This window comes from Lathamus discolor, chromosome 5 (genome assembly GCF_037157495.1).
Source record: "Lathamus discolor isolate bLatDis1 chromosome 5, bLatDis1.hap1, whole genome shotgun sequence".
Classification (NCBI taxonomy): Eukaryota; Metazoa; Chordata; class Aves; order Psittaciformes; family Psittacidae; genus Lathamus; species Lathamus discolor.
In genome coordinates this window covers 53207567-53232494 of record NC_088888.1, presented here as the reverse complement: position 1 = coordinate 53232494, position 24928 = coordinate 53207567, and the positions used below count along the sequence as shown (strand labels likewise).

At 38.2% G+C, this 24928-nt stretch overlaps 1 protein-coding gene across 7 annotated transcripts in view; it reads left to right on the top strand.

Moving 5' to 3' along the window:
* Window positions 1-24928, top strand: part of LAMA2 (laminin subunit alpha 2) — a 377741-nt gene that overhangs the window by 336547 nt on the left and 16266 nt on the right. For 4 of the 7 annotated variants that reach the window (XM_065680917.1, XM_065680915.1, XM_065680914.1 and 1 more), the window contains 11 exons: window positions 1353-1512; window positions 5690-5814; window positions 7093-7255; window positions 8606-8750; window positions 10033-10171; window positions 11392-11403; window positions 13639-13759; window positions 16748-16963; window positions 18307-18455; window positions 22070-22246; window positions 23078-23294. In XM_065680917.1, the coding sequence (XP_065536989.1) occupies window positions 1353-1512; window positions 5690-5814; window positions 7093-7255; window positions 8606-8750; window positions 10033-10171; window positions 11392-11403; window positions 13639-13759; window positions 16748-16963; window positions 18307-18455; window positions 22070-22246; window positions 23078-23294 (1624 nt within the window). Of the gene's footprint in view, window positions 1-1352; window positions 1513-5689; window positions 5815-7092; window positions 7256-8605; window positions 8751-10032; window positions 10172-10607; window positions 10828-11391; window positions 11404-13638; window positions 13760-16747; window positions 16964-18306; window positions 18456-22069; window positions 22247-23077; window positions 23295-24928 lie in introns of those variants that run through there. The other 3 variants (XM_065680918.1, XM_065680913.1, XM_065680916.1) reach the window with 2 other exon arrangements.

The window sequence follows — 24928 nt, the reverse complement described above, 5'->3', positions numbered from 1 at the left end:
GTAAGGTTTGTTTAAAATGGTGTATTTCTGCATTAAGTATCAAGCATATAAGTTAGAAAGTCCCATTTAATATTGGTATCCATGCTGAGAGCTTCATTGCTGGTTATGGTTGCCAGATCAGGCATGATAAGTATTTCCAAATTAATATGGCAGTGGTCATGGGAAATCCAGCATCATAGTAAAAAAATTAGATAAAGCAGCAATTTGTAAAGTTATCCACAAATCCACAGTATGTGATCTCCCTCTGCCTATCTCATCTCCCAGTCACTCCTCTACCACATTATGAAACATACAAGATACTTATCTGCATATGACAGGATTTGGGTCACACTCCATGCTTGTGTCTACGGTCATTACTATGGCCACATAGGAAGCTATGTGTGTCGATAATGATCCATCTCTCTGGGATGAAATACTAATTTATCATTTGACTATAAATGCCTAGTAGCTTACTTCTATAGGTAATTAATAAGCTTTCTATAGAAAGGTACTCTCCATGCTGCTGTTAAGCTAAAGTAATATTAAGAGAAGAATTGCAAAGCATTCAAAATTATTTGAATTTCCTCTGAAATACCTTTCCATGTACCTGCAAGATTAGGCGGAATCATCTCTCTGCACATTCTGTGTCTTCTATTGTAAAAATATGTCTGCAAATTCTTTCCATGTGAGTAACTATATTAATATAACCAAAGGAGTAGAAAACAAACTGCTGCCATTAACAAATGGCAAATTCTGTTGTTGTTGTTACCATCAATATTTGACATGATTTACAGTGGACAATGCAGTAACATCCTTAAACACAGCAGGGTTTGGGCCTGTTTGATAAGCAGCCAGAGAGCTCCACTGCAGAAATTGCAAGCTTTGTGCATCACAGTAAAGAAAACTGAAGAATTATCACATGATCATTCATTTCAGTTCAAGTATAATTTAACAAACCTTATGAAATTCAGAAATATAATGTGGAATCTTGCCTAAATCATTTGTTACATCAAGAAACAATAAGTTAACACTAATTTCATCACATTTTAAAAATACATTTCTTTGGTTTTGCCAGTGAAAGTTCCACTTCATCTTTATAGTGAATTTTGTTCAAAAAGGACACTGAGGTGACAAAAGCCTGGTTCTGAGATCATGTCTTTAACCTTGCAGGCATAGGAATCTCTTCATTTGTATTGAAATCTCTTCATTTTGTATTGAAATGGAAAATAATCTAATCTAATTATGGCTGACTTTGTTTAAACTATGACAGTAATAGATGCCTCTATTAGAAGATACCATCTAAAATTGATGTTTCCTATGTTTGTTTTTACTACTGACTCTGTATGCTTAAATTATTTTGTTAAAATCTCTAGGACTGGGAAAAATGGCACAATATCAGTGAGAGCTCTGGATGGTCCTAAAGCCAGCATTGTGCCAGCCACTTTCAGTGCTGTCTCTCCACCTGGATATACCATTCTGGATGTGGATGCTAATGCTGTGCTGTTTGTTGGTGGTTTAACTGAAAAAATAAAGGTAATGTCCTAGTGTATTAACTGGCTATTTATGTGAACAATTTTTGTTGTTGCTTACGGTAAAAATAGTAAACTTTAGTATGCTGACATCGTTGTAGTAAGTGCTTTGATAGCAGATAGTGTGTGTGCACTCTTCAAACACTATTGGGATTTGCCTAGATAGGTAGGTGTACAGACCTGAAGTTTCTCTCTCCATGTTGTTAACTTCCAATCACAAGCCTGGTGGCTGACTGTACTGATGCATCATTTACCCCAAACAACTAATTCCTAATTTCATTTTATGGTCCAACTTCCTAGTTTTTAGAAAGTTCAGCTTTCTGACTTGGGAATAGGTGGATAGATATGTTCCTTTCTTATACAGAAGAGCATGAGTGCACATTTTGAGAGAATCAAAGACAAAATCAGGGGATGCAAGAAGAATAGAAAATATAGATTCCATTTGCTTGAAATCTGTGTCTTGAATACCAGCTTTAGCTTCAAAGATACACATTTGTTTTGGAGCACTGTCAGATAACTTCATTTTAGAAATTGATCATGGCTTCTGCACACACAGGAAAGTAATCCTGAGCAGACTTGCACAACTACCAGCTAACTTAACTGAGATATCTGGCTTTGAAAAGCATTCAGAGGAACAGGAAATAATTTCATGAGATTTTGGGCTAGGAAGTTGCAAGTCAGTCTATATTCATACAATACAGTCGTACAATCATTTAGGTTGGAAAAGGCATTGAAGATCATTGATACCCAACCATTAACCAGCACTGTCAAGGCCACCACTAAATCACATCCGTAAGTGCCATATGGACAAACCTTTTAAATACCTCTAGGGATGGTCCCTAGCTTCCCAGACAACATCCTGTATTCTCCCCAGGCCACCTGTCCTTGCTTCCTTTTATAAACCTCTTTTTTCCCCTCTAATTTTCCTCAGCAGCTCCTTATCCATCCAAGGAGGTCTCCTGGCCCTCCTGCTGCACTTCCTTCTAGTAGGGATGCAGCACTCCTGAGCTTGTAGCAGGTGATCCTTAAATATCAACCAATAATCTTGGGCCCCCTTGCCCTCTAGGGCTATATCCCATGGAACCTTACCAAGCAGGTTCCCGAAGAGGCCAGATACTGCTTTCTTGCAGTCCAGGGCAGTGAGGTTGCTGCACGCTCTTCTCACTGTCCTGAGGATCTCGAACTTGACCATCTCATGGTCTCTTCAACCAAGGCTGCCCTGGAGTGTCACATTTCCAACCAGTCCCTCCCTGTTGGTGAGCACGAGGTCAAACATGGCACCTCTCCTTGTCGGCTCCTCTATTACTTGCAGAAGGAAGTTGTCTTCCACACAATCAAGGAACCTCCTGGATTGCTTGTGCCAGGCCGTACTGTTGCTCCAACAGATATCAGGGTGGTTGAAGTCCCCCATAAGAACAAGGGCCTGCAAGTGTGAGGCTGTTGGTATCTATCTACAGAGCGCTTCATCCAAAGAGTGCTCTTGATCAGGCGATCTGTAACAGATCCCCACAGTAATGTCCCCTGTAGCTGTTGTCCCTATTAGTAGAACTCAGATCTACTCTTTGTTTTATCTGAATCCACAAAAAGATACTAACATTTTCAGGTGCTGAAGATGCAGATGCAGTAAATCTTGAGATTTCTTGTTGAACTTCAAGGGTGTAAATAACTGCCATGCATTTTCTTTTATGTAACTTGATATCATATGGGAAATAGGCAAAGGAATGAATTGAATTGTTTCTTGGAGGATTACATATTAGGGAAAACAGCCTTTCTGTCAGTTTTTCTACTTTCTTAAAGCCTTAAACAGAGGTTCTGGTTTACTCTTTACCTTCCTGCTTTCTATCTAGAGACAACAAAAGGTATTTGCTTTCTTCTGTTATCGCTAAACAAAAACTTCAAAACATATTCCTAATATAAATGAATCATCAGTTGTTTAAAGTTGATCTGTACCACAAAGATTAGTGACACAGAAACAAAATGGCCTCATTGGCTTTCTGCACTCTGTCCCTTTGATCCCCTTTTCAAAAGGGAATGGAAATAAATCAGGGAGAGGTGTTTTATCTACACCTAATTTACTTACCAGCTTTCTTTCATTCTTGGGTTTTTGCTAAATAGATAAATTTTAATTTCTACTGTTTTTTCCACGAGTATCAAATTTAAATGCGTTGGCATTATGTCCTGTTATTTACTTGCTGTAATAACTCACATAGTGGAATAAACACTCCACTCAGCTGAATCAGGACTATTCAGTGATTGCAGTGCTGTGCAGCTGCAATAACCAAAGGGCCAAATAAAATGAGTCCATAGAGGCCATTGGGCACCTGTGCATCTGCCCACCTCATTAAAATGCTTAACTGTCAAGAGTCGGACTGCAGGCTTGGGAACACAGACTGGCTCAGGTAACAATCACAAGTGCCAGAGTTTATGATTAAACAAGTAATTTTATAGTTCTGCATTTAGAAAGGCACCTGAGAAGCTGATTTAGATAATGTTTAAATTTTGTTGACTCGGTTAAGACCCTAGAAAATGTGTGATTAGGTGGATTTTAGCTTATTGTCTTTGAGTGATGCCTCAAAAAAGTCATGAGCCTTCAACCTCAAATGCCAGCCTAAGCCCAAACCTTATTTTAATTTTATTTTAGATTTGACTTTTGTATTATCAGAAGGCAGCTGGGGCACGTACTGAAACAGTAATACCATTTATATGTATACGGCTCTAGAACATCAAACCTCACAGACCAGAGCTTTCATCTTAATTCTACTTTCAAAAAAATTATTGTGTTTACGTTAAGAATCCAGAGAATCAAAGATGATAAAGAAATTCACCAAGAGCTGTTCTGTGCCACAGCGTAAAGTAGTCTTGTGCCTAGTCCTAATTTCTGCAGCAGAGCTATCACATTAGACTAAAAAATGCGTGTTTTACTTGACGTCATCTCTAGGTTTAAGTGTTATAAGTATTCTACTGTTAAGAGCTCTTAGTATTACAGTTTGACGTAGAAAAAGTGAGACAAAAGTGTGAAGAGAGATCATATGTACTCAGAGTAACCAGGCCCCAAAGCTGGTACCTACTGCTCCAGTAAAAGATGGTACCACTCAGATTTTGACCACATCCCTTTTTGCGTGTATCTTTGCCGTGTATTCAAAATAAGGCTCATTTTCAGTTTTTAAAAACAACTTTCATCTGACTTGAGTAGAAGACTATGGTACTTAGATGTCATGAATTTCTCAGAAGTGACATTAAGTTCATACTTGTTGCTAATTAAAACCTTCCCAATTATCCTGGGAAATATCACTGGTGCATTAAGTCTTTTGAGTCATACTTTTCCTTGAATATTTTCAAGTTGCACTTCTCCATGTTCTCTTGCAAGATCTTAATATTTGTAATTGCTGTATGGAAAACAGCAGGTGTTTGTCTATCTCAAATAGCTAAGTGTATAGATTTTTAATCAGCTCATATTGATGAAGTGAAATTTAAATGAAACTAGGTATTTTTAGAAGGGTAATTTTGAGATGAGTACTCTGTGTACTGTCAAATATTACTACCTTGATGATGGTACCATGTTAAGATCTAATGAGCACTACCCCATGTGCATGACCCTAGCTTAATGAGTTTTGATGGGATATGAATTTTAATTGTTTTGCCATCTTCACTTTTTTCTGCATCCAAAGTTCAGCATGAACTTTCCAGGGGTAGCCAGTTAAGTTCAAAGCTGGTCTTTTAGCCTGGATTATCTGCTCAATTTCCAATTTTTTAAGCATTAAGTACAGTAGAATGCTTTGCTTATTGTATTGTGGGCAGGAATCCTCATAGTCCTTCCTATGAAGTCTTAAATTAAAACCCAGATACACCTTGAACAAGCGGGAGTAGACAGCTCTCTGTATAGCCATGAAAGCTGATAACGACATGGAAGCCAGGGCACCTCCTTGTTCTCCAGGAGTCATTCTGCCTAGGCCTTTCCCAGAGTCCAAATATAAATGGGTTTTCTGGTTTAAGTGAGAGAAAGTTTAGCTCACATTTTTGCTCATAGTTCCCATGCAGAAGAGCTTTTCAGATTAAATATTACTCTTGATAATTAAAATAATAAGCATCTTTTAGTATTTGTGATTTTCATCTCAGTTACACTTTCAGACACAGTAGATCCTTCAAATTGAATGCTAAGAGGTCTGTGTTTTCTGTTACAGAAGTCAGATGCTGTAAGAGTCACCACTTTCACTGGCTGCATGGGAGAAACCTTTCTAGACAGCAAGCCCATAGGACTGTGGAATTTCAGAGATATCGAAGGTGACTGCAAAGGATGTGCTGTCAGGTAAGTAAAGCACTGACTGTTTCAAAAGCTTCAAAAGCCAAGGGCCCTTCTACAGAGGCACTATCTGATACTACAGCATAGTCCTGGAAATTTTCGCATAAAGAAGACGGGTAATGGCTCTCTCACATCCTTGTTTATAGCTTTCACAATGACTCGCTACATGAAAGCAGAACTGGTCTCTTAGATGCTCCTGGCTTTTAGTGAATTTGGCAGTATCAGTATATGGTATAGAGCTCACTCTGCATTAGGTAAAATAATTGTAGACCCAGTCATGGGAATTAAGAGTAGGCAACTTTTCAAACTAGCAGCCTAGTTTGACAGCCTGCTAAGGCTTAGCCCTTTGAAAGTGATGGAAATTCCAGTTATGAGTTGGAACAATTTTGGAAATACCTGAGGATTTCCTCGACTACAACTGTAGGCTCTTAACACTTAGGTGAAAATTTAAAGAGAGTAATGGTGGATAGAAGTTTGCACTTCAGTTCCAATCAAGTCCTAATGGAAATGCTTAGACCTTTATGTCCATCTCTGCTACATCTGATTTTCTCATTTCTCAGTGATAGTGTAGATCTGCTTGCTTGGAGTGGGGGATACATGAGAGAGAGATTTGAAAAAAAACAGGAAAATCAAACAATCAATCACTATTAAATGTAGATATGGAAGATGAGAGAACTACATTCAAGATCCTCATATGTTGTGTCAATATATATGGGAAACATGTTTCTGGCCAATATTACATCTGTAGGTCCTCTGTTCAAATTCAGTTATATTTGTGATTAAATCAGATTGCCATCTTTCAGCTATCTGATCTGTGTGACAAAAATGGACAAAGAGTCCATCATAAAAATTGTATCAAACAAACTGATATTTTTTGTTTTATAATGACAGTAATACCAAAAACTGTAGAAGCAGTGATGCTTCTGCTCTTGTGTTATTTGTAATTTGTGGGTAGATAGAGACTTAAATTTTCCTGGGTTTTCAGTCTGGGATCCTGCAGAAGTTATAAAATAACTAACAATAAAAAAGCTGATACTTATTACAAGATGAAAGAGTACATAATGCTGTTTTACATTGAGGATTGCAAAATAAGTCATTACAAACCATGACATATATACAACATAGTCCTATTCTGTCTCCCTCCCAGATGTCCTTTTCTGTTGGTCAGCTGATAAGCTGACCTTACACTTACAGAGAGGTATTCTTTCACTCCCCTAGCCCCCCATTTCTTTTAATTTTAACTTCATCTGGTAAAGGAAAATGGTTGGAATTGCACCTTTTCAGCCCACAGGTGGCAGATGGTGAAGGGACAGTCCAGTTTGATGGTGACAGCTATGCCATGGTGAGCCGCCCAATCCGTTGGAACCCCAATATTTCCACAGTCATGTTCAAATTCAGGACCTTCTCATCAAATGCCCTGCTGATGTATCTTGCTACTGATGACTTGGTAAGAACAACCAGCTAACTTCCACACTCCTTACAGGTTTCATGACATCTTTGCAGTGACTGAATTAAATGTATTATGAAGACAAATAGTAATTCAGTGTAACACTGTCCTGGTATAATGTCACCTGGTATGATGCTTCTCTGCTGTCCAAGACAAATGTTATAGTGTGGAAGTTGACCACCTAGTGTTTGCTGACTAGGGAGCATTATGTTAGACTGACAGGAACTCCATCTTTTCTGAAATTACTAATTTTCATTCACCCAAAATGTTAACCCATGCAAACATTGTCAGTTGTGGTTGCATATTCATAGGTTAAAATATCATAGTGTGAGGACAGAACAAATATGGGAAGAGACAAGTCTTAGAAATACTGCTGATATAAAGAAAAGGTTTGTAGTTAATGTAAAGGGCATTAAAAGGGAACTGCATGGTGAAACAAACAGGATGTGATGGTGATGATGTTTTCATAAGGTCTACAAATGGCCCCTTTTACAGATCAAATTGAGAATAGAAACATTGGTTATAAAGCTGTTCAAGGTTTTTATTCATGTACACTATCAAATGTGTGTAGATAACAACAAGAAGTTATTTATAAAGACATCTGGCCAGATCCTCACATGAATCAAGAATAACTCAGCTTCTGCATCCCTGATCCATATTGATTTGCATGCCTGACTGGGAACAGAGCCCCTTCATTAGGCGTTTGATATGGGCCAGAAATTACTACAGCAGTTCTCACTGATATCTTGAAGACTTACCAAACACTCAGTATTTTACAAAAACTGTATTTGTGCAAATCAGTTTTATTTCAGATTCCTATATTTTGGGAAAAATTATGAGAACTGATGAAATTATCAAGGAGAAGGATGCTCCTCCTGGCTGACTGTAGTAAAAGATAACATTTTATTTTTATAATGAAGTACTTAACATAGTTTTTCTAATTAACTTTTATAATTGACTATTGAAAGTATAATTAATGTAATTATTTTAATTATTTTGTATAATTATTATTAATTTATGTCATTTTCTAGAAGAAATTATTTACTTGAATTTCTTGAAAACACTGGCAGAAGGCAACTGGTCCCTAATAACCCTTTATCTCATGAGATATTGCCCCACTGTATAAAAAGTTAGAGGATGCTCTTTCTAGTGATGCATAGGCGGACATGCATAAACATCCAGAACACTGAGTTTGTTACATTTCACTTTTTTCTTCTTAACATAAATTTTTGTTCATATACATGGTATTATTATCACAGTTTTACATAAGTATTCAGCACATGGTAAAATACACCTCTTATCAAAATGAACAAGAATCATAATTGTGTGTCTAATCCTTTTCATTAATAGAAGGATTTCATGAGTGTAGAACTCAGTGGTGGACATATAAAAGTCAGCTACGATCTGGGTTCAGGTACAGCTTCTGTTACCAGCAACCGAAATCATAATGATGGCAAATGGAAATCTTTCACCCTGTCAAGAATTCAAAAGCAAGGTGAGTTCCTGTGGTGTCAATACAATGTCACATAATTGTAATTTCTAAATATCATTCAAAATATCCTGTGTTTATAGAAAAGATACAAGCATAGAAATTAAAGGAAAATTAATCTGCTTACAGTAAGGTACAGTAAAGTCTATCCCTCATTCAGTTCTCTGTTTTTCTTGAGAAAGGTAGTTTGATTTCCAATTTTGTATGTCCCTTCTGTCTTTTAAGGCATTTATTAGCCAGTTTCTGCTACAAGAGACTGACCTGTGGGGAGAGCTTCTATTAGAGAAGACTCTTCCTCCCATACTCCCATTGCTCCTTCCTCTCCAAAGATTATACATTACCTCTTTTAGCCAGTCCTCCCCTTTGAAATCTGGTTTGATTGACAGGTCTTTCATCTCCAAACTCACTCTATTCCATCTCTAAACCAGAAATCAGGCTGGTCTTTTGTTGTTTAGTTTGGGTTTGTTTTTGTGGGTTTTTTTGTTAAAAGAAAGGTTCATTTCATTGCTTAGGTAGGGGGGGTGGGGGGGTGTACTTTATCAGAAATCTCTTGCATTTAACTGATTGAATTAAAAAAAAAAAAAAAAAAGAGAAGGAAAGAAGCTGGAAAGGAACCCTTTCTTTGCACCCTTATGGTAGAGTATCCCTTTTTCCCTTGAGGGCAGCTTAGCATTTTTCACTGTGTCTTGTCTCTCTCGTTTAACTTTGTATTCTGTATTAATCCATACATTAAAAATATACATGAAACAAGGATTTAGATAGGATGGTTTCATGTAGTTCATCACTGACTCCAGACTGAGATTAGGCATGACAGCAACTGACTGCTTTGTGTCTGAAAATGTTTTAGAGTGACTGATCACCAGTCTCTAAGGCACGTAATGACAATGCTTAACAAACTTTTGCACTAAAAAATCCTGCTCAAGTGACAACCTTTGGTCTGAAATCACAAATTAAATGTAAAATTATCTTTTCTGTCTTGACTTTATCCCAAAGTGTTAGCTCCAAATTACATTGACATAAAGAATATACCAAATTGAAATAGGTTTAGAGAATAGATAAAAATAAAGCATACCGAATAGCTTGTCAGGTTGTTACGGAAACAGAGGAAAGTGCAAGTCTCTTCCCCTGCCCACAATTGGCAATTTGGAAATCCAGTGTTTTAACTGCAAAACACAACCTTCTTTCCCTCTCCCCTCATCTGCTAACCCTCCAAGTATTTCTCTGTTGTTTTCTCAAGACATCATTGTCCATGTCTGATATTTTGAAACTAATCTCAAATGTCTTCCAGCCAACATATCAATTGTAGACATAGACACCAATGAAGAAGAGACCATAGCGACAACTTCTACAGGCAGCCACTTTGGGCTCAACTTAAAAGGGCATGAGAAAATCTATTTTGGGGGATTGCCAACCCTGAGAAATCTAAGGTAATGTGGCTCAAACCAATTACTGTTTGTAAGGGGATGTTCATGCAGTGTAATCTTATTCTCTGTATTTACTTGTAAAGTCCACTTACAGTAAGTGAATGGTGAGTTCCCAGTTTACCCTATATATTGCCACAGCAGACCAATGCTTTGTTTGTGTATGTTGTGTACTTCAGTGTATTTCACACAGTTCACATTGCACAAATACAATGGGAATAGCAGTAACGGTGCAGTCCTTCTTTCTGATACTGTATTCCTAGTTGCATAATATATAAAATTAATTGTAAATGTATTATTAATTTATAAAACTAATTATAAACTTTAACAAGCTTTAATAAACTTAAGAAATGGGATTGCAGCTACTTGAATTTAGTGACTGTAGTACATGGCTTTAAATAGACCAAAAAACTTACTTAAGGTTTCAATGAATAATCAGCAGCTTTGCAGTGAAAAGAACAAGAGAATTCTGTGCTACAATGAACAGATGAGCAACACAGAAAGAAGCCCATTAATCTATGCCAACTTTAGCTACATGGCATAATGACAGCCTTGAATTGGTCAGTGCACAAGGAACTCTTCTGATTAGTCCACAGGCAACTAAAAGAATGGACATACTTGTTAATTTATTAGGTTAGTAGCTGACCTCTGATGTCAAATCACCCAGCAATGAAAAGATCTATTTTACTCATGAAATGTAACACTATATTATGCAATTGTGAAATCACACCAGTGCATAACAAAATGTCTAGAGTAATTATCTTCCACTTCCTTTGTGGTTGCTTATAAAATCAGTGTACAACAGATACTGGGACCTGCGGTAACCATTTTGCCTACAGCTATGATTCATCAGTCGTTGGGGCAAGATGAATGTAATGGTAAATTAGAACCAAAAATAGTGAAAGCTACTGCAAACAATAGACACTGAGGTACCCATGACTTTGTAATTATCAGGTCTTTTCACTTCTGCCAAATTCTTTACATACTTTACTTTTACTCACAACCAACTATAGCAACAAATTACAAAGGCTCTCTGATACATTACATTTTAAGAGTAACCTTGTGAATTATTATAGTCTGATGGTGTATATGTAATCTCACCATCTATTATGTGTTGTTTGTAGATGATGTATATCTGCTTTACTGTGAAATATTTAAACCTAATAAGTATCATTCACTACAATTAATATAATTTTCATTTTCTTTTTCTTTCTCTCTCACCCTAGTATGAAAGCAAGGTAAAAATAATCAGATTACTTGCATGACTTGCATGTGTCTAGTAAGTGCAGCTTGAGAGCACAGGCGGCAACGCAGAAGCAGCGTGTCGGCAGTATTTATACCAGCTGTTCAGCTAAGGCTGTTAATTCAGCAACTTGCTCCTGCTGCAACAAGCAAAGCTTCTCCCAAGTGCTTAACATTGCCATGTTATATGCTGTGCATACACCTACACAAACGACTTCTGTTTTCCTTGCACAGCTGCTTACTTGAGCTGTGTTTGTTTATGACACTGGTATGTGTCCTAAGCAAAACTATGGCAAGCTGTATTGCCAAGTTTAGTTCTGACCTCCAGGCTGCAATAGTGATATAGTCCCAGGTCAGGCAAGGAGCACTACCTCAGAGGCACTGGAAAAGTTACTGACGGTAGGAAAGCAAGGTGCAGATACTCGTGAAATTTGCCACTTCTGAGTTTAAGAACAGGAGAATGAGGTGGGAATAGGGGAGTTCACTTATTTCTTATTATGTTTTCAGTTTGCAACTATTTGTGTCCATTACTTTCACTTTGATATGCTCAGATATAAATTCAATTTTGAAGTGTTTTGCAGCTTAATTCCTGGTTTCAACTGGAAAAATGCAGCTTCATGCAACACCACTTTCCAATCCTGAGAAAGATTATTTCCTCCCAAGCTCCAAAAATCTTTGCTTATGTTCCCTTGAAATTGATCCTAGTTTGGCCAAAAAAAGAGGCCAAGAATTTATGACAGTTCTGAGTGAACTTGGACCTTATTTTGTATGTTTTGGAAGGGAACAAGGGGAAAATTAAGTCTTAAGAAAGCATCAAGCAGGTTTTCAATGTTTGCAAGGACCTAAAGTTCATACAGGTTGAGGATTATAACAGCAGCTGCTTGTAACAGGACAGCGAGAGGGCAGGGCAGAAAGGGGGTAGGAACGTGAATGGCAAAGACAGGAGAGTGTGGGCACTGCTGACAAAGGTATAACTGTTTATTTGCTGGGAAGATGAGTCTATAAAGGAACTGGGGAAGAGCTAGAAAATAAAAAAATTGAAAATGAAAGGTGACCCTAAGTACATGATTGTAAGTAAAGAAGAATATGCATTATTTTAGTAAACCAGATGCTTACTTTAACTTATACACCACGCTTGCTAGGATGGCTGTAATGCAAAGAATGGCTTTCAGTACCACAACATGTAGCTGAATAGTATCTGTGCAAAATATTTTTATTTTGTAATTAATAATATCTCCATGGTATGAATGGCAACTTCTTTTTTTTTTTTAAATGACTTTATGAGGCTTTTCATCTCGCATGCCTGGTTCAGATGTCACCAGCAATTACGGTCTCACTCTGGTGTTCACAGGCCTGGGAGATCACACTTTTGCATTCAAGTGCGCCAACTCTGGTCTTACTTTCAGGGGTTTTCTCATTTCTTCTGTCAACTAGCTGATGAGCCAAACCATAGAACTCTGCAATTGTACTGCAGTATATTTCTTGTCTTGGATGGATAGTTAGGTTCTGTAACAAACCCAGTTGTTTTGTTTTCTTTAACTGTCTGAGAAAGTCAAATGTATTGCTGTGTCATAAGCAATATGCATGCAGCAGTTTTCATAGGAAAGATACTAGTAATATAAATACGTAGAAAACAAATCCCAGTCCACCTGAACATGAAGAATTCCTAAAATATTTTTTAAAAGTCAAATCAATTTTTTTTTTCAGCCTTTGGCAAAGACTTCACCCAAAATGTTTGCATGCTGCTGAAGTTCCTATTTCATTAGGATCTAGCATGCAAAAAAATGAAAGAAACATTTGTCTTCCAGTTAAGGTCTTTCATTGTTATTCTTTCCTAGTTTGCATCTTTCTGCTTTGCCTAGGGAAAAATTACTTATTTCATAACTCAGTGTATTTAAACACCAAATGTGACAGCACTACGTTACAAAGCAAAGAAAATTTAAAAAAAAAAAAAAAAAAGGAAAAGGTAAAAAGGACTGCTGTCAACTGGAGAGGAGATGAGAGGAATCTTCTGTTACATCTTTGAGTGATGCAAAGCAGAGTGTGATATGTGCTGATGGGTGGCAGAAGGCAGGATATATTCATGTGAGTGTATGTGTGTATAGAAAAGAATAATCAAGCATCTGTGCATCTGAAAGTGCATGTGTGTGTGTATGTGTGTGTGTGTCTGATTGTGTTCTCCCTAAACTCTATTTTTGAAAACACATTATACTTCTAACATTTCTTTTTAGGCCTGAAGTGAATTTACAGAAATATACAGGTTGTCTCAAAGAGATTGAAATTTCAAGGACGCCATATAATATATTGAGTAGTCCTGATTTTGTTGGCCTAACCAAAGGATGTACACTAGAGGTTAGTCTGACTTCCTTGTATTTTGGTCTTACTGGGCATAAATGTTTTCTAGTTTCTGATTTTATGGCATAGCATATTAATTGTATAATGCACATTCAGAAGCACATAGGGATCTAAGCTGAAAATCAGAACAGTTCCATTAAAGATGAATATGTCTGATCAGCAAGTAGCCCAGTTTTCTAGATCCTAACTTCTTGGACAGTATCCTCGGCCAGTTGTGATATCCCTGTCCCTAAAGGGTAGGATTTTCTGAAATGCTTAGCAACTATCTAACTTTGTTTCAGCTGACAAACATGGAAATTACTGACATTAATGAGGACAGAATTAGGCACTGACACTGTTGCAAAAACCTTTAAAAATGTTGATGCTCATAAACCCCAAGGATTTAAATGATTTTTCTTAATTGTTATTATAAAATCATTCACTACAGAAAATCTGAGGTAGTTTGTAAATCACAGTGTACTTGGGTGTAACTAAAACAAGTCACCTTTGGGACAGGTACTGTAGACCGCTTACTGTTATGAGCTACCACTGAGTTGGAAAGCACATTTCTTACTGACCAGGAATGGATAGTTAAGTTCAGTTTCTTCTGTTGCTATGAATCATAGAATCATAGAATCATAGAATAGTTAGGGTTCGAAAGGACCTCAAGATCATCTACTGCCAACCCCCCTGCCATGGGCAGGGACACCTCACAATAAACCATCCCACACAAGGCCTCATCCAACCTGGCCTTGAACACCACCAGGGATGGAGCACTCACAACCTCCCTGGGCAACCACCCTAACAGGAAAGAATTTCCTCCTTATATCCAATCTAAACTTTCCCTGTTTAAGTTTTAACCTGTTACCCCTCGTCCTGTCACTACAGTCCCTGACAAAGAGTCCCTCCCCAGCATCTCTATAGGCCCCCTTCAGGTACTGGAAGGCTGCTATGAGGTCTCCACGCAGCCTTCTCTTCTCCAGGCTGTACAGCCCCAGCTTTTTCAACCTATCTTCATACGGGAGGTGCTCCAGTCCCCTGATCATCCTCATGGTCCTCCTCTGGACTTGTTCCAACAGTTCCATGTCCTTTTTATGTTGAGGACACCAGAACTGCACACAATACTCCAGGTGAGGTCTCACAAGAGCAGAGTAGAGGGGCAGGATCACCTCCTTCGACCTGCTGGTCACGCTTCTTTTGATGCAGCCCAGGATACGGTTGGCTTTCTGGGCTGCGAGCGCACACTGAAACTGGCTCATGTTCATTTTCTCATCGACCAGCACCCCCAAGTCCTTCTCTGCAGGGCCGCTCTGAATCTCTTCTTTGCCCAGTCTGTAGCTGTGCCTGGGATTGCTCCGACCCAGGTGTAGGACCTTGCACTTGTCATGGTTGAACTTCATAAGGTTGGCATCAGCCCACCTCACAAGTGTGTCAAGGTCCCTCTGGATGGCATCCCTTCCCTCCAGCGTATCAACCAGACCACACAGCTTGGTGTCATCGGCAAACTTGCTGAGGGCACACTCAATCCCACTGTCCATGTCAGTGACGAAGATGTTAAACAAGACCGGTCCCAACACTGATCACTGAGGGACACCACTCGTTACTGGTCTCCAGCCATAGGGCCATTGACCACAACTCTTTGTGTGCGGCCATCCAGTCAGTTCTTTATCCACCGAGTGGTCCATCCATCAAATTGATGTCTCTCCAATTTAGAGACAAGGATGTTGTGTGGGACAGTGTCAAATGCTTTGCAGAAGTCTAGGTAGATGACATGAACTGCTCTACCCCTGTCCATCAGTTCTGTAGCCCCATCATAGAAGGCCACCAAATTGGTCAGGCAGGATTTCCCCTTAGTGAAGCCGTGCTGGCTGTCACCAAGCACCTTGTTGTTTTTCATGTGCCTTAGCATGCCTTCCAGGAGAATGTGCTCCAAGATTTTGCCAGGCACAGAGGTGAGACTGACTGATCTGTAATTCCCCGGGTCTTCCATTTTCCCCTTCTTGAAAATGGGGGTTATCTTAGCAAGTACTTTGTTTTTCAAGTTATTTTGTAACATTTGATCTAAGTGGTTTAACCATTTTGTTGGGAATGAAATAAAATGTTTTAATTGTACAAAACAGGGTCTGTAGGATAATTTAAAAAAAAAGAGAAGTGTAAGCAAAAGATAAAGACCGGATATACACCGAGTTATGTAAAAGCCCTCAGATTTTAGAGAAAGGTGAACATCATCAGGAGTAATTTTATCTGGCATAATCTATTATATCTAGACCTGAAAACAGTTCTACTGTAGTGAAAAAGTGGTGAGTTACTTTATTAAAAGTCACTGTTCCTATAGACTGGTCTTCCACATCTGGAAGAATACATGAATTGGCAGCAACTACAGAAAATATTCAGGAGTATGCACTGATTTATTATTTGATGACATATTCTACTCTTTAAATTGCATTAATAGCTACCGATGTCCAAAGAATTGGGCCATGTGCAACGAATGCTTGATTTATGAGCCTGAGTCATCAAGAAAGCAGTACTGCTTAGTGAAGCAATAATGATGAAGCAGTAATAACTGGTTAATTAAAATTATTATCTGGGCATGTTTAACAAATAATAGTATCTAGTTTATGTTCATAAGGGCTTATATTATCTATTGTATTGATTTAAAAGCAAAATCCCACTGTATTAATTCAATGGAAAACATTCATATAAAAAAAACCCCATGTGTGAACAGTTATTTTTTATCCAAGAGGATATACCAAAATAAGACTGGAACTTTGCCTTCCTGTAAGACAGGATTCCAGAAATACTCTAATGATGCCAGATGTAAACCAGTAAATTAGTGTTTGCACAACACTTTGAGAAGTAAATTGCTTAGTGGTTATTATTACTTTCCATGTCTTCACACTGGCTATATTTACATAGTTTATTATTTTAGTTAAGTAATCTTTCTGCATGTTCATACTCTTCCTTTTAATTTTACCAATGCACTTTTCTTTCCTCTTCTTCTTACAGAACATTTATACAGTTAGCTTCCCCAAGCCAGGTTTTGTGGAACTGCAGCCTGTGTCCTTTGACGTGGGCACAGAAATCAACCTCTCCTTCAGCACAAAGAATGAGTCTGGGATAATCTTGTTTGGCACAAGTGGCACAGTTGTCCCTCCCAGGAGAAAGCGCAGGTACACTGGAAGGAAACCTGCCCCTCTGCGGAAACGCAGACAAACAGGACAGGTATGAGGAACCTAGCAAAAGATAAAGAAAACTCACAATTTTACTGAACTCGGTATGTTTCAAGATACAGTCAGATGTTTATACTTTAGATTCAGTGGTTGGCAATAAAGTATTTCTAATATTATCCTTTATCTGATGGAGAGCCTGATAGAGGCTCAGAACCAGGTTTTGTTTTTTTGAATCGGAGTAACTGTTTCTCTCACAGATTTTTCTATCATATAGATTCTTTCACGTTGGGTTTGGTGGGTTTTTTTAATCAAACCTAAATATTAGAGAATAATGTTCTTCACTCATTCTGAGGACTACTTAATGCAGTGTCATTATCTCTCATTCCTGTTCATACAGACATAAATAAGGACCATTCTATTTCCCCTGAGAAAAAAAAAAAAAAAAAAAAAAAGGCAATGCAAGATAAGCCCCGTGTTCAGGATCAGTTCTGTGGGATGTAAGATTTAAGAGTCCTCTAACTTGTCCTTCTCTCCCATAAATACAAATCTGCAATGTAAATTCTTTCCAAAGAGAATAGAGTCAGTCTGTTCAAAGGCAGTACCTACAGAGATCAAGTAACTAACTGGTAAAAGTGCAATTGCTGTCAGAAATTATTCAAACCTTGACTAGTTAAAAGCCATACTATACAGGGATGAACAGCATATTTTGATGCTTTCTTTTTTCAGGACTTCTGGGTAATGGTATTTCATTATTCTCCTTCCTGCCCATTCTGGAGGAGAGTGACCTTCAGTGACCTGAAGGAACACACTTCAGGGACAGGACATTATAATTGCTCACCTGCCCAACATTAACTTCAGGGTAGGGGCTCCTTTATCATTTCCCAGCTCTTCAGGTCACAGAAATGAGCATGACACTCATTGCTATAGTAACTGGAGTTTAGATCCTGAAAGCCACTACAAAATTATATTGGTTGCTAGAGCAACTACTGGCATGATTTGCCAGCCCTCCAAACTGAGATCACTCGTGCTGAGATCAGTACTATTCAGGTTTAAGACCAGGCCTTGTACCAGCAAGAACTGTATAAGAATCAATCAGAAGAATCAATCAGAAGAATTGTAGGTTAGAAGTCTCCATCCTTCCCCACAAAAAGGTACACAGAGAGTTAAATCTACTGATGAGGCTTTCCATCATGACTTCATTTCACCCACTCATAACAAAAATACAAGAAAGTCTGAATGTAACAGCAGCAGCAGAACTGAAACTACAGTATCTTGTCTATGGTGAGCAAATTAAAAACTAGTGTAAGAGACAAAACATAAAACATAATGTAAAACTAAGTGAAATAATTTCTTTCAAGTGTAACTTACCTTCTTATACCAACATATACATTGCAGGCCTACTATGCAGTGTTCCTGAACAGAGGTCGACTAGAAGTGCATATCTCCACTGGGATACGGGATCCCTACAGAATCACCATCAGACCAGAAGCTGGCGAGTTTCACGATGGCAGGCCACACTCCATCCGGATAGAACGAGCTAGAGGGTAACAAATACCTAGAAGCAGTACAGACCAAACAGCAGACCTAATTCAACAAAGCGAATGTACCAGTGTCTTTAGCAATCCATGCAAATGCTTCTGCTGAGACCAAGAATTTAGTGTAATTGCAACCTTTTGAGAACTTAGTTTCTGACAGTGCTTATTATTCTGCAGAGCTGGGTTTACTTGCTTTGCTAGTCTATCAGCCTGTTACCCCAGACACCTGCATTTGTCTGAATTTGTGTCTTTAACCTTCTGGTTCTTGTCAAATACATTTTATTAATTGAATGTGTGGATGAGAAATACTGCTGTGGTACAGTAAATCACCTTTTCAAGACATGTCGAAAAAGACTGTTCTCTAAGTATACAAACAGCAACAGCACAGCAGACTGCAGCCTTTTTGAAATGCCATGTGCTGGTGTATATACATGTGGTTACAGTGGTGCCCAGCTAAATTGGATAAAACAATGAAGACACATTGTTTTACCCAATAAATGGCAGTCATTCTTATTGCTGGAAAGCCACTGTAAACCTTCTCAGACCATGTTGTTTTAAACAGAATTTCGCTTAAATTCCTTTGCCCTTTCTCAGACATCATAAAAAAAACCCAACAACTAATTACCATTCAGAAAATGATTAGAAAGAGCTTTCTGATGTAGTGTGTAGGAGTTAGGCATTATTTATGGCCTGGAAAACCCCTTGTTCCAAGTAGGGTTTGTCGTGGACAAATGTGCACATACTGTACAGACATTCAGTGGGTTAGTGCATTAGACACAATGTTGTTCTGTTTTATTTAAAAAAAACGAAAAACAAACAGAAAAAAGATGTGACATCCAGCATGTTACCAAATGCACTTATCCAAGCACACTGAACACTAGGCTCCACCACCTTACCCCACAACACTGTAGCCTTCTTGTGCGATAGTTCCTGTCTATCTAGTACCCAGGTGCCCTTCTGTCCTCTCTATAATTCACTTTGCTTTGTCAGTATAATTTTCTGACTGAATTTCTATTGTATTGATGAAAAATCTTAGTGCTTCTAGACAATATCTCTTCCCAGTTTCAGGGACTAGTTCAAGGTAAAACTGTAAATTCTTTGGGGAAAAATATCATTTTGGAAATGATAACTGCATTTTGCAAACATTTCGTGTCTCTGGGGCAGAACACAAATATGCAGATAATAAGAAGCTCTAAAAAATAAAATTCTTTTATGGAGTGCTATAGCAAATACAGTAGCTTGACCTGTGAGAGTTCATTAAGACACAACTACTGTACAATGCCATCCAGTGATGATGCTTGTTCAGATGAAAACTGTGTTTTCAAAGTAGCTCTGTTACAAAACAAATTGTCTGAACTCTGCAGTTTCTGTAACATGAAATGGATGTGAAAAGATAAAAATTAAGATTAACCCCTCCATCATGAACTGAAGCTTTATTTTATTAAATATGAGAAACACCATTTGAAAGCTCTTCAGAGAGATAATTGTCCATATAATTACAAAATGTTTGCTTTCTTTTCCAACATAATTATATGATACTGTTGAAGACTAATGCACATCATTGTATGGTTCTGCTTGGAGCCAAAGTGTTTACTATATTAATGGCTAACGATGAGATGAAATACTGTATGCTAATGAAAATATTGACAATCAGTAGCCATGGCTAACATGCAACAGCACAAAGGATAACTCGGATCTTGCAATGCAATTTCCCTACACTTCCTGTGAAGGCAGTGAAGTGTCCTCTCAGCGACTCTTCACAGAACCTAAATCACTGTTGCTCTGAACTGTCCCCAGAGAAATTTCTCCCTCTGTTTCCTCTGCTGAAGGGTCTGGAGGAAATCCTTGAAATTCTCCCAACAAAGACTTTTAATACCTGCTACCTCCAAGCCTTTGAATTTCTTGCTCTACAGCTTCCTAGACTGAATTAATCCATCCGAAACTATGAGGAAACAGAGAAATCTGCATGTAGTACAACAATTATCTAATCCATGTGCTTAAGTCACTATCCAGTTCTGTCTATGACTTGTATAAGTAACAAAAGTCAAGCATTTTACATATGAAAACCAGCCTCTTTTCAATACACATTTTCAGTATTCAATTGCTAACATTTTTAATGATTGTAAGAGAAGAGTATTGGTGTTCAGTATAATTTTGCAGTTTAAAAAAGTGAGGTTATTTGCCAGATACTTGTTATTTCAGATATGTCATAAGGATACTCAGTAACTCTGAAAAATCAAGCTACTTACTTTCAGATACCCAACTTGTGTTCACATAACTAACTGTAGTCAAAGATTCTTGAATAGTTAGGTCCTGATATTTACTGTGACTGTAATGTATTTGAAACAAAATATTCACTTCATAAATAATATCAGAGTTTACCAGAGACACAGAGAGCTCTTTTTTTGTGTCCCTGTTTCTCTCACGGCTAAATACTACTAAAGATAGTCTACCAACATGAAGAAATGATGCCAACTAGCATTTTACACTCACCTTCAAAAATACTGAAGTTCCTATCCATCCTTTGCAACTCAGCTCACCTTGAGCTGGATTTGTTCAGAAGCTAGAGATTTTCTGTTCTATCGATGGTTAAATTGTCCCAGCAGTTAAACTTTTCACTTTTGTTGCTATGTCTTGTTGTATGTTGCACATCAAAATAATCCACTGTCTTGCAATTCCACAGCCTTTATATTACACTTCTTTCTCGGTATACAGTGTATGGTATGGCTTGGCAAACTAGTTTTTCACTTTCTCACCCCTTTACCATGTTTTCTTGTAAATGTGGTACAAATCCCCAACATCTGCATCTTAGTAGCTTTGACAGGCAAAAGCATTCACCTTTTTTTCTCACATCTGCATTCTTGCTTTTACCACAATAATGCCCTTCACCATATTTACGCCTTTCCTCTTTGTTCTTTTTTCCATTCTTTGATTTGGCATGGTCAGCCAGTGGTGTTATGCTTCAGATGCTTCTGTCTTCCTCTGTTCAACCTGAACAGTATCTTCCATGAGACTGGTTTGTCTTTTAGCTTGTAGCATGTGCATCACCCATGAGAATGAATTACAGCACTTGTACCAGTACATGGTGAGCTATCGCAATTTTCCTACTCTGCTGTCTCCCCAAGATAAAAGCTACCAGTCTTTTAAAAAGCATACAGCATGTATCTGTGGTTGATTCTGCAGTCAGAGCAGTCTTTAGCAGTGTCTGTCCCCCAGCAAGAAGGTAGATAACTTCAAAAACCAGGAAACAGGGAGCCCAAACAAAATGTGGTCTCATGCTGTTCCCATTCTGCTGAGCACACAGTACTGCAGGCATGGCCCTTACCATGTCAGTGTTGCCACACTACAAACCACTTCTTCCTATTCAACCAGTGACTGATACTATCACCTCTCTGTAGCACATGTTTGCCAAGCTCTGCCAAAGAGCCACTAAGGAAGCATACCAGTAACTGAAAACCTTCGGGGGTTAACATGCATTTAATGTGAGCTGCTAAGTACATAATTTGGGTTGCTTAGTGTTGTAGCTGGTGCAGGAGTAAATGGGGCCTGCAAAGTGGTGATTTCAATACAAACAATAACCAAAGTAAAATACATATTTCTTTGCTTTCAAATCTTTTTCACAGGATGTTCACTGTTCAAGTAGATGAAGACAAAGGCCAGACTCAGAGACTGCCAACAGACCAGCCCGTATCTGTCAGGAAACTCTTTGTGGGGGGTACTTCTTCTCAGTTTCAGACTGCACTGCTCAGAAACATACCACCATTTGAGGGCTGTATATGGAATCTTGTCATTAATGCCACGTAAGTCTCACTCATGCCAATAAATGTCCAGTTAATGAAGTCTGGTTAACTACCTTGGCTGCTAAAAGAAACAGCATTATTGCAAGGAATCATACTAACAGCAAATCCTAGAATAATATCTCTTTTCTTAATATGCCCTTTCTTTTTTTTTTGCCTACAATATACACTCCATAGGCTATGCAGTTAATGAAATGTTTTGCAGACAAGCCAGCATCTGGGTACTTATCCATAAAATAAGAGAAATTAAACAGTAACACTACCGTAAGACTTGCTTCAATGATAGGAACTTATGGTGTACTATAACACTTTATTTTAAGTAAGGTTAATCTCCAAGAGTATACAAATTCTGTCTAAGAACCACTGTAGGAATCAGTTTGCTTTGTGGAAAGTGCATGCTACAGTAATCTGGAAAGAACATTTAAGTAAAACAAAAAGAAATGGTGAAAAAAGTAAAACCTATATAGAAAGTTCCCATCTAATTCTTTCACATAACTGAAGTACCTAAATGAGGATCCCATCATGCTCACCCCATCGGTGTACATCAGAGAGAAAGACTTCTCGGCAATGTGATTCAGCCTACCTAGGCTGGTAAAGCTTGCCAAAGAGGATGCCTGTCTCTGCACTGACTGTAAGAAGGAAAGTCAATGGTGACTATCACCTCTAATTTAAGTGTCCCACTTCTGTACCTAAAACAGATAGGATCAATCCTGGCTCTTGTGTCCTGTGAAGTGGAATTACACTGCAGCATATAGCTTTTTTTTTTTTTTTTTATAAAGGAGAGATAATAAGGCAGAAAAACTAACAGCCATCAATTTCTTTGTATGTTCTCAGCCCCATGGACTTTGCTCAACCCGTGTCCTTTGAAAATGCAGATATTGGTCGGTGTCCCTCTCTAGAACCAGAGGTTAGGCCACCTGAGGATGAAGATAAACCAATCCACACAACAGTCCTGATCCAACCTGAACCAGACACTAATGGGGAGAAAGAAAGACCCGGGACTCTTTCTGCTTCCCTTCCTCCTCCACTACCATCTCTACCTGCAGCATTTGTAAGTGTAGATCACTCAGGTAAATTTTGAAAAGTTTCTTTTTCCAGGCGAAATTGAAAGGCTGGCCATCAAGAACAAAAAAGTAATTTGCCACAAATATAATAATAATTTATCATGATATTTTAATGGGAACACCTTGTTGCAGGTCAGTAAAATCTGTAGATAATGGAAAACTGGTTGGTGTCATTTGCTTGAATTATAACAGTAATTTATAGAATGATATTCGCTTTGACTTGCATGCTTAGCCCTAAACCGTTGCACTTCAGTATGTAAGCCAAGTAATACCTGATTGGGGTTGGAAGGGAAATTTTCCTATGGGAAATCCAAGTTATAATATTTGTTGTGCTGTTCTCTGAAGCACAGGATAACAGCCATGTCACTGACAGGATGAAGAAACAGGTAAACCAGATAGGTGTGTTTGATAGAACAATTCCTCCACTGATACTTCATAACTTCAGTCAGGAGACTTATGAACTTAGGGACTGAAACCCCAGTCACTGCTAAATTTTGTTCAGCTGTTGTTACCAGAAATCTTAGCTAGATAATATCAGCAAGCAGTCTTATACAATAAAATTTAAGAAGAAACTTCCATCACAAATGTAGCAGTTTTACAAACTGATGTAACATTTTACTGTCCAGAAAAGTTGTATTTAGGTATCTGAATATTAAATTGAAGAATATATACACTAGATGATATTCCTGGGGGGAAAACCTTTGCATTTTGTTAGACATGCATAAACCCCACAGATTTATGCAGGTGTCATGGTTTAACCCCAGCTGTTAACTAATTACCATGTAGCTGTTCCATTACTCCTCCCTACCCTGGTGGGATGGGGAGGAGAACTGGAAAAAGGTAAAACCTGAAGGTTGAGATATGAATAGTTTAATAATTGAAATGAAGTAAAATATTATAGTAATAGAAATTATGATTATAAAAATAGGAAAAAGAGAGAAGGAGGAGTAAAATTCAGGGAACACAAGTGATGCCCATTACAGTTGCTTCACCACCTGCTAACCTATGCCTAGCCTGTCCCCAAGCAGTAATCAGTAGCTCCCAGCAAACTCCCTGCAGTTTATAGGTGAGCATGATGTGCTGTGGCATGGAATACCCCTTTGGCTAGTTTGGGACAGGTGTCCTGTCTCTGCTCTCTCACAGCTTCTTTTGCTCCTCCTCACTGGCAGAGCATGAGAGGCTGAAAAGTCTTTCCTCAGGGTTAAGTGCTACTTAGCAACAACTAAACCATCGGTGTGTTATCAGCATTATTGTCAGACTAAAGCCAAAGCACAGCACTGCACCAGCTACTAGGAAGAAAAGTAGTTCTATTCCAGCCGAAACCAGGACAGCTGGATATAGTTCAGTATGGGTGAGATTTCCAAACAATACAAAAAGACTGCCCTCTTTCCAGCTAGGAGCCTATTTATGCTACCAGAATTGACACTACCATAATAAGCTTTAAGAAGTTAACAACCAGAGTATCTAACTTGCTTTTAAATATAAATATATATATATAAAAAATATGAAAGAATCAGTAATTTTGACAATTTCTTCTAGATTGGGTTCATAAGATCTTTTAACCATTCTGAGAGGTGCTCCCACGATGGGTCACGTTTAATCTTCATTCCCGTTTCACACT